The sequence below is a fragment of the Ictidomys tridecemlineatus genome, chromosome 14 (genome assembly GCF_052094955.1).
Source record: "Ictidomys tridecemlineatus isolate mIctTri1 chromosome 14, mIctTri1.hap1, whole genome shotgun sequence".
Lineage (NCBI taxonomy): Eukaryota > Metazoa > Chordata > Mammalia > Rodentia > Sciuridae > Ictidomys > Ictidomys tridecemlineatus.
In genome coordinates this window covers 10,704,246-10,719,129 of record NC_135490.1, presented here as the reverse complement: position 1 = coordinate 10,719,129, position 14,884 = coordinate 10,704,246, and the positions used below count along the sequence as shown (strand labels likewise).

At 45.3% G+C, this 14,884-nt stretch overlaps 1 protein-coding gene across 2 annotated transcripts in view; it reads left to right on the top strand.

Annotated features, from left to right (window-relative positions):
- Dock5 (dedicator of cytokinesis 5) overlaps positions 1–14,884 on the top strand; it is a 184,016-nt gene that overhangs the window by 52,533 nt on the left and 116,599 nt on the right. For both annotated transcript variants that reach the window (XM_078030869.1, XM_013365008.3), the window contains exon 2: positions 329–412. In XM_078030869.1, coding sequence (XP_077886995.1) covers positions 329–412 — 84 coding nt within the window. The remainder of the gene's footprint in view (positions 1–328; positions 413–14,884) is intronic.

Sequence of the window (14,884 nt, the reverse complement as noted above, 5' to 3'; positions counted from 1 at the left end):
TTGTCACCTGGTATTCTCTTTCACCGTGCTCATTCCTAGTTTAATGTCGCAGTCATTTCTGTGATTATACATTCAATACCTTTCCAGCACTAGTTTGCTACATTCCCTTGAAACAGGGGGCCACATCTTTGTTTTGTCACTCTGTCACCGCAGTATGTGAGAGGTACAGTAGGCTACCGATAGGTATTCATTGGATAGTGGAAATGGCGCTCCTTCTCTGCTCTTATGGGTGATTGGCACAAAATCACTTAATGGTGGGTTGTTGATTGAGTAAATAATTCATTTAGTGGCATGCCTTCTAACCGTGCCCCCTTCTTCTCATTCCCAGCGATCTATAACTACAACGCTTCTCAAGATGTGGAGCTCTCCCTGCAGATCGGCGACACGGTCCACATCCTGGAGATGTACGAGGGTAAGTGGGATGGGCTTCTGCCAGGGGCGAAGGAAGAAATGCTGGAAGTTACTCATTGACATGGCTCTTAAACTCGGCATGCTGGGCCGCCCGGCCAGTGCCAGGGAAAGCCCGGGAGTCACTCAGGTGATGAGCTCTGTGCTGAGGGTCGTTTCAACCCAGCCAGCCCAATGCCTGGGCGCAGACGTGCCAGACACCAGAGTGGAGGCCGTAGGTGTGTAAGCGACACCACTCTTAGGTCCCACCAGCGGCTGCCCGAGGGTCTGCCTCAGAGCAGCTATTGGGTTGGTGTGGCTGGAAGGAAGCCCTGCAGATGAAGAGCTCTTTCTGCCCAGCACTAAGCGTTGCCAGGTTGTGGGGAAACGAGGGAGAGGCTTTCTAAGTGGCTGAGATTCTTTCAGAAAATTAGGTCAGGACTAGAGCAGACGTCCTGCCCCTGTATTTCCTCCAAGTAGGTCAGGCCTGGGCGGTGGTTCTGGTTAACCTCTCAGTGGTCTGCAGGACAGGACTTAGAACGAACTCGCTGTTGGTCTGCAAAGCACAGGTCATGCCTGTGCCCGCTCTGGGCTGTGGTTTCTACTCAGCTTTGCTAAATCCAGGGGCCCCCTCCACATATCTATTTTTTTTTTTTTTTTTTGGTAAATTTTAATTTTTTGCCATTTTTTTTTAAGTTTACAGAAACATTGGTTGGAAATACAGAGGGTTCCTGTATGCTCTCTGATGCCCACATGCAAGGGTTCCTCTATTAATAGCAGCTTGTGTTGGTGTGGCACATGTCACAATCCATGAGCTGTTTTCAACAATTTATTCTTTTTTTTTTTTTAAGCTGTAGATGGACACATTTATTGATTTTTATGTGGTGCTGAGGATCAAATCCAGTGCCTCACACTTGCTAGGCAAGCGCTCTACCTCTGAGCCAAAGCTGCAGGCCTACATATCCACATGTCTAATCCCAACCCCTGGAGCAACCAGAGGGTATCCTGGCCACTGCAGCTGAGGTTCAGAGCAAAGAAAACCCTTTAGGGACCAGTTATTCCCGGTGAAGGCTGGGGTAGGAAGGACGCAGGAAGCTGGGCGGAATCTTCTCAGAGCGAACCTTGTTACAACAGCCGGCCCCGTAAAAGCTCTTTGGGAAGAATGGCAGAGGTGCCATCTAGAATCCCACACAGGTACGAGGCCAGGAGGAAGGGTTCAGCCATCACAGAGCTTAGTCACCCACCTGGTTGCACAGAGGCGCTGTGGCCGCTGCTGCCTGCTTCAGATGGTGCCTGAGGGTTGGTCCTTTCCCTTCCACCAAACTCAGCGCAATCGCCTCTCTCCCAGGGGCAGCGAGAGGATGGATAGGGCTGTGTGGACTCTTCCCATCTCATTCTCTCACTCTGCCTTATTCTTCCGTTCCAGGCCTGGCCAAACATCAGCCTTAGTCATCAAGATGCTTGTGACGCTTGTGACAATTGACTTAGCTTTTCAGGGCTCCCTCCCTTACAGAAACCATGGCCCCGTCCAGCCCCACTAGGCCCTATCTCTTTCTCAGGGGGTCAGATTAGTAGGCCACGTCGTCTCTATGAACACACGTTTCCATCTGCAGTGAGGGGCACGGGTTAAATGCCATGACTCTTCCTTGTGGGCTGGGGACAGTGCATGCTTAAGGATCTCTGGGTGCAAAGCTCTACCTCGTACATTTAGGTTCCAATTTCTTTAGGCATTTTTTTAAAGTTGTGTGTGCTAACCCTCCCCTGCTTTTCTGATAAGACTGTGTTCACTCTTACACTGTGATTGTGGTTTGTGCTTGTACAGTGATGTCAGCTGTTTGCTTAGTGTATCCTGAAACCTGTTTTTAGGTGTCTACCCCAAAATTGAGAACATGAGCCCACATCATGATTTAAAAAAAATTTTCTTTTAGTTATAGGTGGACACAATATTTTATTTTTATGTGGTGCTGAGGATCGAACCCAACCCAGGGCCCCCACACATGCTAGGCAAGTGCTCTACTACTGAGCTATACCCCCAGCCCCTCTCAATTTTTTTTTTCTTGTACCAGGGATTGAACTCGGGGGCACTCGAGCACCGAGCCACATCCCCAGCCCTGTTTCGTATTTTATTTAGAGACAGGGTCTCACTGAGTTGCTTAGTGCCTTGCCGTTGCTGAGGCTGTCTTTGAACTCGCGAGCCTCCTGCCTCAGCCTCCTGAGTCGCTGAGATTACAGGCGTGTGCCACGGTGCCCAGCTCCCTCATGATTTTTTATTACATGAAACAATCCCAACTTTTAATTTCTGCTTATTAAACCTTTCCTCGTCGTCTTCATCTCTACTGTGCCTTATGTCTCACTCTGTTTTGTTTGAAACGTTCAGCTAACTCATTGGCAGGCTCAGGTCTCTAATTTTTGTTCCCTTGGCCCCACAAGGTCAGGAGGAAGCACTCAGCAACACTCCCAGCCACGCAGAGATCTTTTCTTAAGCCAGCCGATGCGCCAAGAGGGAACTAGCCTCCAGGATCGGGCTGGATGGTCTTTTTGGGTTTTAGTCTTTTGCGGATCTTGATCTGGAAACCTCCATTGCTGTGTTAGCTTGTGTGTGTGTGTACATGGCATGTCTTGTTGGGTCAAACTCTCCAAATTGTCCTGTGGAGTATGTCAGGGACGAATGGAGCCATAATGTTGATAAGAAATAAAGCTGATGATGTCTTTAAAATACAGTCTTTAGATTATTTTTCCATTTTTATGTGACCATTGGAATTTTTTTTTAGAACAGTTAGTTAAAACATTTTGTGCCCTGTGGGTGTGTACTAATTGCACTTTTTAAGTGTGCACACCTACTTCCCAAGTAGTCTCACAAAGTGACCATTTGTAAAGGCAGCCCTTCTGTGGGCCAGGCTAAGGTGGTCACTGAAACTTAGTTAAGTAGGTAGGTTCAGTATTCTTTATCCGAAATGCTAGAGACCAGAAGTGTTTCCGATTTTTTTGGATTTTGGGATACTTGCATATACATGAGGTCTCTCAGGGATGGGACTCAAGTCTAAATGCACACCTATTTTTTTGCATATGCCTTATGTGCATACCTGAATGTAACTTTATATAATATCTTAAATAATTCTGTAATAGCATGTGATTTTTCCATTGTGGCATCACATCACTCTTTTTAAAAAAATTTTTTTTAATTGTTTTAATTAATTATACATGACAATAGAATGCATTTATGCACTTTGATATATCATCTATAGAGATGGGATATATTTCTCATTTTCTGAGTGAATCTGTTGCAGAATCATATTGATCATGTAGTCACTTATATACGCACACAGTAATAATATCTGTTTCATTCTACTATCTTTCCTATCCCCACATCCCCTCCCCTCCCCTCCTATCACTTCCCTCTACCTAATCTAAGGTAATGCTATTCTTCTCTAGTACCCACTGCCTTATTGGGAATTAGCGTCCGCGTATCAGAGAAAACATTCAGCCTTTGGTTTTGTGGGAATGTCTTATTTTGCTTAGCATAATATTCTCCAACTCCCACCATTTACTGGCAAATGCCATAATTTCACTCTTCTTTAAAGCTGAGTAATATTCCGATATATACCACATTTTCTTTTCCATTCATCTATTGAGGGACACCTCAATTTGTTCCGTAGTCTAACTATTCTGAATTGAGCTGCTACAAACATTGATTTGGCTACATCACTATAGGATGCTGATTTTAAGTCCTTTGGGTGTAAACCAAGGGGTGGAATAGCTGGATCAAAAGGTAGTTCCATTCCCAGTTTTCTGCAGAATCTCCATACTGCTTTCCGTAGTGGTGGAACTAATTTGCAGTCCCACCAGCAATGTATGAATGTACCCTTTTCACCACGTCCTTGCCAACATTTATAGTTGCCTATATTCTTTTTTTTTAATTTTTAAAAAATTTGTTAATAGAGTCTTATTTTATTTGTTTATATGCAGTGCTGAGAATCGAACCCAGTGCCTCACACATGCCAGGCAAGTGTGCTATGGCTGAGCCAAAGCCACAGCCCTGTTGCCTGTATTCTTGATGATTGCCTCTGACAGGAGTGAGGTGTAATCTTAGAGCAGTTTTGATTTGCATTTCTCTAATTGCTAGAGATGTTGCACACTTTTTCATATATTTGTTGATCAGTTGTATTTATTCTTCTGTGAAGTATCTGTTCAGTTCTTTAGCCCTTCTTGATTGGGTTAGTTGTTTTTTTGGTGTTAAGTTTGTTGAGTTTTTATATATCCTAGAGATTAATGCTTTATCAGAGGTGCATGTGGTAAGAGATTTTTTTTTTCCAATCTGTAGGCTCTCTCTTCACATTATTGTTTCCTTTGCTGAGAAGAAGCTTCTTAATTTGAATCCATTCCATTTTTTGATTCTTGATTTTACTTCTTGCATCTTTAGGGGTCTTGTTAAGGAAGTCAGATCCTAGACTGAGGTGGTGAAGATTTGAGCCTGTGTTTTCTTCTATTAGGTGCAGGGTCTCTGTTCTAGTGCCTAAGTCTTTGATCCACTTTGAGTTGGTTTTTGTGCAGGGTGAGAAATAGAGGTTTAATTTCATTTTGCTACATATGGATTTCCAGTTTTGCCAGCACCATCTGTTGAATAGGCTATCTTTTGTCCAGTGAATGTTTTTGGCACCCTTGATTAGTATGGGATAACCATACTCATGTGGGTTTGTCTCTGTGTCCTCTACTCTGTACCATTGGTCTACAGGTCTATTTTGGTGCCTATGCCATGCCATTTTTTGTTACTATAGCTCTGTAGTATAGTTTAAGGTCTGGTGTTGTGAGGCCTCCTACTTCACTTTTAGGAATTTTAATAGGAATTGCATTAAATCTGTATAAGGCTTTTGGTAGTATGGCCATTCTGACATACTACTACATAATTTATTAGTTCTGCCTATCCAAGAGCATGGGAGATCTTTTCATCTTCTGAGGTTTTCTTCAATTTCTTTCTTTAGTGTTCTGTAGTTTTCATTGCAGAAGTCCTTCACCTGTTTTGTTTGTTAGATTGAGTCCCAGGTATTTTTTTTTTTCAAGCTATTGAGAATGGAGTAGTTTTCCTAATTTTTTTCAGTGGATTCATCACTGATGTATAGGAATGCATTTGATTTATGGGTGTTGATTTTATATCCTGCTACTTTGCTGAATTCCTTTATTCTAGAAGTTTTCTGTTGGAAGTTTTGGATCTTCTAGATATAGAGTCATGTCATCAGCAAATAGTGATGGTTTGAGTTCTTCTTTACCTATTTATATCCCTTTAATTTCTTTCTTTTGTCTAATTGCTCTGGATAGAGTTTCAAGGATGATGTTGAGTAGACGTGGTAAAAGAGGACATCCTTGTCTTATTCCAGTTTTTGTCGGGAATGCTTTCAATTTTCTCCTTTTAGAATGATGCTGGCCTTGGGTTTAGCTTTTAGAATGCTGAGGCATGTTTCTACTATCCCTAGTTTTTCTAGTGTTTTGAACATGAAAGTGTGATGTGTTTTGTCAAATGCTTTTTCTGCATCTATTGAGATGATCACATGATTCTTGTTTTTAAGTCTATTAATATGATTAATTATGTTTATTGATTTCCATATATTGAACCAACCCTGCATTCCTGGGATAAACCCCATTGATCGAGGTGCACTATCTTTTAAATATGTTTTGGTAAGCTTTGCCAGAATTTTATTGAAATTTTTTTGCATCTATGTTCATCAGGGATATTGGTCTAAAGTTTTTATTTTCCTTGATGTGCCTTTGTCTGGTTTTGGTATCAGGATTATATTAGCCTCATAGAATGAGTTTGGAAGGGTGCCCGCCATTTCTATTTCATGGAATACTTTGAGGAGTATTGGTGTTAATTCTTCTTTGAAAGTCTGTAGAACTTGGCTGAGAATCCATCTGGTCCTGGGCTTTTCTTGGTTGGTAGGCTTTTGATGACATTTTCTATTTTATTACTTGAAATTGATCTGTTTAAAGCATGTATGAGCTCCTTATTCAGTTGGATAGGTCATATGTCTCTAGAAATTTGTTGATATCTTTGATATTTTCTTAGAGTATAAATTTTTAACACAGTTTCTAGTTATCTTCTGTATTTCAGATGTGTTCATTGTGATATTTCCTTTTTCGTCTTGTATTTTAGTAATTTGAGTTTTCTCTCTTTTTCCATTCATTAGCATGGCCAGGGTTTTATCTATTTTATTTATTTTTTCAAAGAGCCTACTTTTTTTTGGTCAATTTTTTCAATTGTTTGTTTTGTTTTGATTTCATTGATTTCATCTCTGATTTTAATTATTTCCTGTCTTCTGTTTTTGGTGTTGATTTGTTCTTGTTTTTCTAGGGCTTTGAGATGTAGTGTCAGGTCATTTATTTGTTGACTTTTTACTCTTTTAATGAATGCACTCAATACAATAAATAAACTCTCCTCTTATTACTGCCTTCATAGTGGGACAGAGATTTGGATATGTTGTATCAGTGTTCTCATTTACCTCTAAGAATTTTTAAATTTTATCCTTGATTTCTTCTACTCCATTCATCATTCAATTGTGTATTATTTAGTCTCCATTTGTAACGGTAGCTTCTATTTTTTATTTTATAATTGATTTCTAATTTCATTTCGTTGTCGTCTGATAGAATGCAGGGTATTACCTCTGGTTTTTTGGTTTTTTTTGTATTGAGTAAGAGTTGTTTTTTGGCATTAGATTCATCACTTTTAAAGTTATGGATTTAGGAACATTTTGAACATGGGATTTGGGGATTAAGAGTATGCAACCTGTACCAAACAGAAGTCAGGCACAGTGTGCTTGCAGGAAGTGCTGGCCTAGCTGACACTCATGCAGATCCTGGTTAGCTGTCAATCTTGCACCTTCAATACAGTTATCCAGATGCTGGAGATCCTGCCATCTAGAAGCTAATTTTCATGCTAATTACCACCGTCAAATATTTTTCTGTGTCAGGCATAGAATGCTTTCATTCAAAGAAGGACATCTTTAATATAAAAGTGGACTCGTGTCAAGCTATGAATGGGGAGATTGAGAACATAAGCCCACATCGTGATTTTTCCAAGATCAGAGACCACCAAGTAGCATGTCGGCTTTGCAGAGAGATTATTATATCGGATCCAATTTCTCGATAGTGTTTATTTTATGGGATTACTTTTTTAAAAGGATGCTTGCCTCGCCAGATGCCCAGGGGTGGGTTCTTGTGTCTGCGAAGTACTTAGAGTTCTTGGCTGGGGTCTGGAATTTCTTTATGACTTCAGGCAGCTCAGGACTGAGTGCTCTGCAAACATTAAACACGTGGAAATGCTGAGTAATGACTTGTGTTCAGCGTTTCCTTTCCTGGCCCATCCTTCCTTCAAAGCAAATACACGAAATGGAAGTGCCCGCTGTACGGCCTGCCTGAATGGACGGCTCACGCTGGCACCAGATCTGGGCCCCGGGGGCTTCCTGTGTGAGTGAAGCTGGGGCTCTCCCTCTGCGCTGCCGCCCCACCCCGCCTTTAAGATCTGCATACCAGACCTGTGTGTGCTTTTCCGGCCTGGACATGAGTTCCACCCGACATAAGAAATAGCTTTCTGCCCACAACCACAACAGAATACTACTGGGAGCTCTCCTCGGCTATTTCCTGCCTTGTGGCTGAATGAGTGATCTCCCAAGGGTGGCAGCTCTTCAGTTACTTACCTGCCGTAGGTCCTGACATCCAGCAGGTGCTCAGCAAAACTCTATAGTATCTGAGTGAAGAGGAACCAGGAGCCCACAGCCATCCAGGCAGAGTCAGGGGCTGGGGTCACCCCCACAAAACCCTGGATGTTCCCTTCCATGAAGGAAATACAGGAGGCACTGTGAAGGCCTTGGTCATTGCTAACATTTTGTTTTTTAATTATTATTTTTATTTCATTTATTTTGTTTTCCAAGAAAAGGCTTGATAATCGTCTTTGTGAGGTGCTATAATAGGAACCCTGCACTGGGTCACACGGTACCATAAGGTGTCTCACTTAAGGAGAGGGATTGTCACGTTCTCTTATCCTGTGACACGCAGCCTGGTAGCTTGGAAATTCCCCCGTCTTTTGGTTCTTCCTTTTTGCTCATTATTTCTGTCTAGGTCAGCCATGCCCAAGGGTCATCATCCAGGTGAAAGAACAACCAAGAAACAAACAGATAAAAAATAAAATTGATTTAAAAAATCAGTTCTTAATAGCCCACGTAAAAGTCTCCTGGGGGCCGAGCTGCGATAGGGCCCTCCACGTCTGTGCGACTTTCATTTGCTTCTGTTGTTGCACAAGTGAAGATGATTGAAAGTCCGTGCTAATTCCATACCATCTCCACCAGCCAGTCACAGAAACAACCGCCTTTCCAAACATGAATGGCCCAACAACTTAGATTTTATGACAGGTGCTGCCTGCAGATGTCTTGGCATCAGCCCTGAAAGCAGGTCAGGCCGGCCCTGGTCACTTCCCACATCTTTATTTGACCTTTACCTTAAGTACAGCTTATAAAGCCACCACTGCTGGGGACATGTGTTCCCGAGATGTGTTTTTCAGAGGATATGTGTGGCAGTAGGAGTGTGTTTCTGAGAAACATTAATTAAAAACTAGGGCCAGTGAGATATCTCTTCTCAGATTTAATCAATAAAAAAAAATGGAGAACATTTTCTTCTAAATTTCTCCCCTTGAGATAAATTTGTATATGCTTCTAAAATCCATCTTGAAAATGTGCAGTGTTCAGGCCCAGGCCTGTGTGGAGTCTCCCCGGGCAGAATGGAGCTTTCTTTCCCGAGTGGGACCTTCATTCAGTTATTCCATCTTGAAGTGGGTACTTGGAGTTAACCCCTCTGAGCAGCTGCCCGTGGACCTAAGGAAGCAAGCTCAGCCTGAAGGGAGAAAAAAAGAAAAAAGAAAAAAAAAATGTCCCTGTGCACATCAGTGTCCCACTAATGTTGGTCTTCAGGGATCCCGGTTGAATCCTGGGAAGGGAGGAAGAGTAAAATGTGCCCACCTACGGCTGTCTTTATGCCTCCGATTGCTGGGCCATGGGCGTTATTTGGTGTGTGACTTTATTATACAGAATGCCTTAGGTATCCTTGTTGGAAAACACGGCACATCCCATCAGACCATCGTGGGACTGATAACTCTCAGTTAAGGATTCGTCTTAGGACACGCTGACAAAGTTCAAGGTGGAGAACAAATGGGCATATATAGTCCTTGTGCTTCAGTAAGGAGAGAAGTTTAAATGTATACTTCCATTTTTATAGTAATATAAGAGTAACTTAATACCTTTTTAAAAGAATATAATGATAAATAAATCCCAAGAGTTAACTAAATAGAAGATGTTCCCGCTCATGGACAGGGACACGATAATGATGTCAGTTCTTTCCATCTTGACTTTGGACCTGACATGCAGCTTTTCAGGGTGGGTAAGGTTCTCTTGGATAGCTGTTTGCCAGCACACAAATGTGTCTGAATTGGGGTGAGCTCCTTCTGAACCTACCTTCTCCCAGGGCCCTTCTGCACAGCTTGTGGCTCTGGCTGGGTGGTCTTGTCACTGCCCCTGAACACAATCAGAGATTCGGGCTGACACTCTTGCACTCCTGGAGGACCCTCAGGGCCTGGCAAGTTCCTGTAAAACCGGACTCTTTAACTACAGTTGGCTTGCAGAGCTGACCTCTCACTCGCTCAGGTGTCCCGCACTCTGGTGCCAGGGACAAAGCCAATAGAAAAACGATGATCCGCCAATTGGCTGTCACTGCTGATGAAGCACGCGCTGTGTGCTGTCACTGCGGCTTTCTTGAGCTGGTTGGGTGAGTTAGAGAAGTGCATCGCGGAAGAGGGACGCGAGACTGTTGGCTAAAAAGGGCCAGCCCTGGCGGGATTCCTTTGCTCTAAGAGGAAAGGTAGAAAGCCTCCCCCAGGAAATACCAAGGGGTTGGCACTGACCAGCCCTCCCCCTCCCAGGGTGCATTTCTCACTGAGCTTCAGGGTGCGGCTGCGAAGGCACAAGCAACCTTCCCTGGTTTTGCGGTGGGTGTTTGGATGGCCACCTGTCTGTCCTGCTCACTGTGACGAGTCCCTGCCCCGCCCCAGCCCCCACCTGGACCAGACTCCTCCGCGTGTCTGAGGACGTCCTCTCTGGTTGAAAATAGAAATCTCTGGCTTTTATTCCCGTGTATTGTAGGCCACCAGAAGAAACCTTCTTGGCAGTTTTAGCATTTTTTGGAAGGTACCAAAATCATTCTGACATTCTGGCCTCCCGGGCAGGATCTCTGGCCCATCCACCTCTAACCCACAGGCCATGGGATCCGAGGGAAAAGAAGGGCCCCTCCGACTTGCACCTAGAGTTGTGTCTAGGTGCAGATCTTGTCGCACAGTCCTCGCGTCTGCTCTGTGCTTGCCACTGGATCAAGGGGACCTTGGCTTCCTCATTAATATAGTTAACATACACTTATTGAGTACCTGCTGTGTGCCAGGCTCTGCAAAGCACAGGTCTTATATTCAAGTTTTCAAAATCCGAAAGGTGGAAACCACATCTCTTTCCTTTCCACTGGGGGTGGGGGTGTGCTTGTGCATGCGCATTTCATGCTCCTAGGGGCTGGTAGCCAGGTGCACCTCACTCCCTGGGGCAGTGCCTTGAGAGTTCGCTGTCCCTCCAGTGTGGCTGGGGAGGCAGCTTTGTGTAAGAGAAAGAGCCTGAGCTGGCAGAGAGAGACCCGTGTATATTCCCAGCCCGGATGAGTCCCCAGCTGATTTGGGGAGAGGTGTTTCCCACGTTTCCTTTCTTGAAGTAAGGGTGTTTGATTTCACCGAGTTCAAGGTTCTAACATCAGTTCTATCTGCGTATCTCAAAGGCACAAAGTTGAGCTACGATCATGAGCCTGGGAGACCGGTGCCCTTCACGAAAAGGTACAAAAGAAGAGAATCCTCTTTTGTCATCTTGGCATCCTTTGGCTTACTCTGAAAAGCCCCGTGAAGTGGTCCCCGGGTCGGCCGAGTGGGCGGTGCCAAGCCCCAGGCTCTGGAAGGGCTCGTCCACTGCCCACTGTAAGGAGGGGTTCCGACCTATCTGTCCTGCCCGGGTGTGCACCCAGCTGCCCCTGCTCCTGGCTTCTCCTGAGTGCACCCAGCTGTGTCCCTGCTCCTGGCTTCTCCTGAGGGACAAGGGCTTCTGTTCCAGGCAGAGCTCACTGGGGACAGGAGGCAGCCTCTGGCCATGGAAACCTGATGGGCTACCTGTCCCTGGGGATGAAACCTTTGACTTTGGCCTAATTATTTGTCTTTTATCCAGCAAGCTACTAAGCCCCAGCAAGCTCTAAGGAAAAACAACAGGATTTAGCACCTGCTCCTCCTGGGGGAACCCTTCCCCCACAGGCACAATGGGGGCCCTGGAAACAGCAGCTCCCTCTGCTTTGGGCCTTTAATTCTTGGCAGGGTAAACGTGATTTGTCGATCTTTTATATGTTTATGGAGGGAAATCCAAATTTATCTCCTGGCGGTAAAGTTAGGAGGGATCTTATAGAATAGTCCATTATTGGCACATGGGAATGATGCTTTCGTTGTTGACAACGCACCCCTGGGTCATGGCTTTGGACTCTGGCGCATATTCATAACCCTCCCCTTTGTGTGCCAGTATCTCCGGGCAGCTCCATTAAAGGGCCTTTTGTATTTGGTTGGTTGTGTATGGCTCTCTTTCCTTCCTCCTTGAAGACAATGCCTGGCGCACTGGTGTTCAGTGAGTGACCAGGCATGTACTCATGCAGATCACCGGCTCTGGTGTCCCTCCTTGGAGAGGATTTTCTGACCCGCTTTCTAGAGTAGCTCTGTCCTTTATGTGGTACTCTTGTGTCCCTTCTTAGTAGCCCTGGATGAGATTGTCTCCGCCCCCCAGCCCTGCCCGCCCCTTGGCTTACGTGTTTATGTATTTATTTCTTTTCATTTCAAAGTAAGCTTCAGGACTTGGAGACCTTGTGTGTCTTGCTCTCCTGGCATCTGTAATTATTTGTGGATGAGTGGATCGCGGCTCTGTGGTTGGACTTTTGGAAGGAGCAGTTGGACCACAGCAGGAGCAATGGAGATGAATCACGTCTTGGGGGAAAGACAAGACAAAGCAACGGAGTCGTTCTTTGATTTCTTTTTTTCTTTGAGATGATCACTTTATAATGTTTACTTGGCAGGTTAAATGTTCACACATTTTTTTAAAAAAAATTGCGGTAAATTGATATTGCAATGAAATGCATTCATCTCTGGTGAGCCATTTAGTGAGTTTCATCCAATGCAGCCAGTGGACCTGGCACCTGTCACGATGCAGAACGTTTCCCTCACTCCAGAAAATCTCCCAGTGCTTGGTGCTTTCCTCTCCGCAGTTCTGTGAACCACCACGGTTCTGACTTCCATCATCGTGAGTAGTTCATCTGCACGCCACCTTCATGTCCCTGGGACTACACCTGCCTCTTGTGTTTGGGTTTCTCTCCTCTCCTGGCTGGATTCAGGCTCATCCATGACATCGGTGGGTAGTCCCTCTGCATTGCCAGGTTCAGCCCTTGGAAGAAGCAGTTTCTTTACCCAAAGTCCCACTGATGTGCATCTCAGTGGGGGCCAGTTTTGGGCTATTGACAGTAAAGCATTGATACACGTTGCTGCAAAACACTGCTTTTGACGTATGTTTTCATTTATCATAAGAGTGGACATTGCTAGGTCAGGGTATGTGGGTGTTAATAGGAAACTACATCAGAGAGGACCCTTTGCTCCACATCCTACCAGGGCTTGGCACCCAGTGTGTGTATGGTAGTGTCTCGTTGCGTCTTTTTTTAGTTATAATTTATAATGAGCAGAAGCCCTGGGTTTGATCCCAGCACTGTAAAAAGACAGAAAGAAAGAATTTTTTTTTCTTTCCGGTTTTCAAATTCTCATACACCTTTGTCTTCAGCCCCACCCGGTCCTCAGCCCTTGGCAAGTACTGATCTGTTTTCTGTCCTTGTGATTTTTGCCTTTGCCTGGCTTACCAGCACTTATCAGCTATGTTTTTCTTAATTTTTAGTTCAATCTGTCATAAAGAAAACCAATCTGAAAATCTGGATCGTTTCTACAAAGTGTGTCGTGAGAAGCAGCCGTTCTTTCCTGATTCTCATTTCTGAGGAGTGCCAGCCCTCTCCACTCTTTCACCCACACACCCCTTCATCTCTGAATATCTGTGCGTTTAGGACTTGGTATTTCCCTTGTCAGTTTCATGCGTTGACTTCTTACTGTGGAAGGATCTAACTCTCCTTCATGCCACCAACCTTCTTGTCCTTGATGTCAGTAACTCAGTGGAGATGCACGGTGGCTTTTTTCGGAGCCCTCGTTTGGGTTATTATCGTGCCCGTGCGGCACCAGCAGCAGAGCTGCACCCTGATCACATTTCTTTCCTTGAATACTATGTGTTTCTAGAGCTCATTCTTTTTCTTTTCACAAACTCCTGTTGATGTGCATATCAGTGGCCTCCCCTGTGTTTCCTACTCAAGGTTTCTGACGGAAGCTTTTACCTTCTTAATATGTCCTGCTGTGAAATAGGAATTGTCATCACTTAACTATGTTGTGATGACCACTAAGGAGTCTGCCTGGGCCCTGCCCTGCACCTAGGCTGCCCTGTGCCACCTCACAGCTGCAGACCTCAGCTGTTCAGGAGGGACACCCCTGCTCTCGCCTCCTTCCGCCCTCCAAGGTCTTCTGTAGTGGGTCTCCCTGTGCCAGAGATGTCCTGTCCGCCCATTAGTGTCAGCAAAGCTGAGTGCCCGCCATTCAGGGCTCTTCACAGCAAATCCACGAGCAGCTCCTGTGGACTCCAGATTTATCCTGCCTCTCTCCATCTCTGCCCCCTTCCACTGCGCCCTCCCACCCGTCCTCCCTGTGCCCCTGGTACCCATCTGGCCTCCCACCATCCCTCCTCGCCTAGCAGCCAGTGTGCTCTAGAAGCATAAGGCACGTTGACCTTTAAACCCTCCAGTGCTTCCCGTTGTCCCTGGAGTCAAACCCAGGTCCTGCCTGGGGTGCATGGAATCCCCTGGAATCCTGGCTGCACCTAGGATGCTAGCACCCCAGGGCACCTTTTAAGAAGCCCTAAGCCTGGGTCCTGGACATGGCCTCTGTATTCTAAGTTTCCCCGGGAGTCCAGTGGGAGCCCAGGGCTGAGGGCCCAGCCCCACTGCCCTCTCTGTTCGGCCTCCTGCCTGCCTCCTGTCTCACGGCTGTGGCTGTGGCCAGCACTTCCGTATCGTCTTTGAGCCCCAAGCTTAGGCTTGACACACCTTTCTCACAGAACGTGTTTCTGTCTGGAAGTTTCTCTCCCTGGATATTTTCATGGCTGGATCCTTTTAGCTTCTGAGTGATCTCTCTTAGATGGCCTTACCTCAGGGATGTCCCTTGTCACCAGCCACATCTCCAGCCATCCTCAGCTGTTACTCCCCTTGAGCACTCCTTCCTCTGAGTACCGACGAGATCTCGGATCACCCTGCGTCTGTGTCTGTG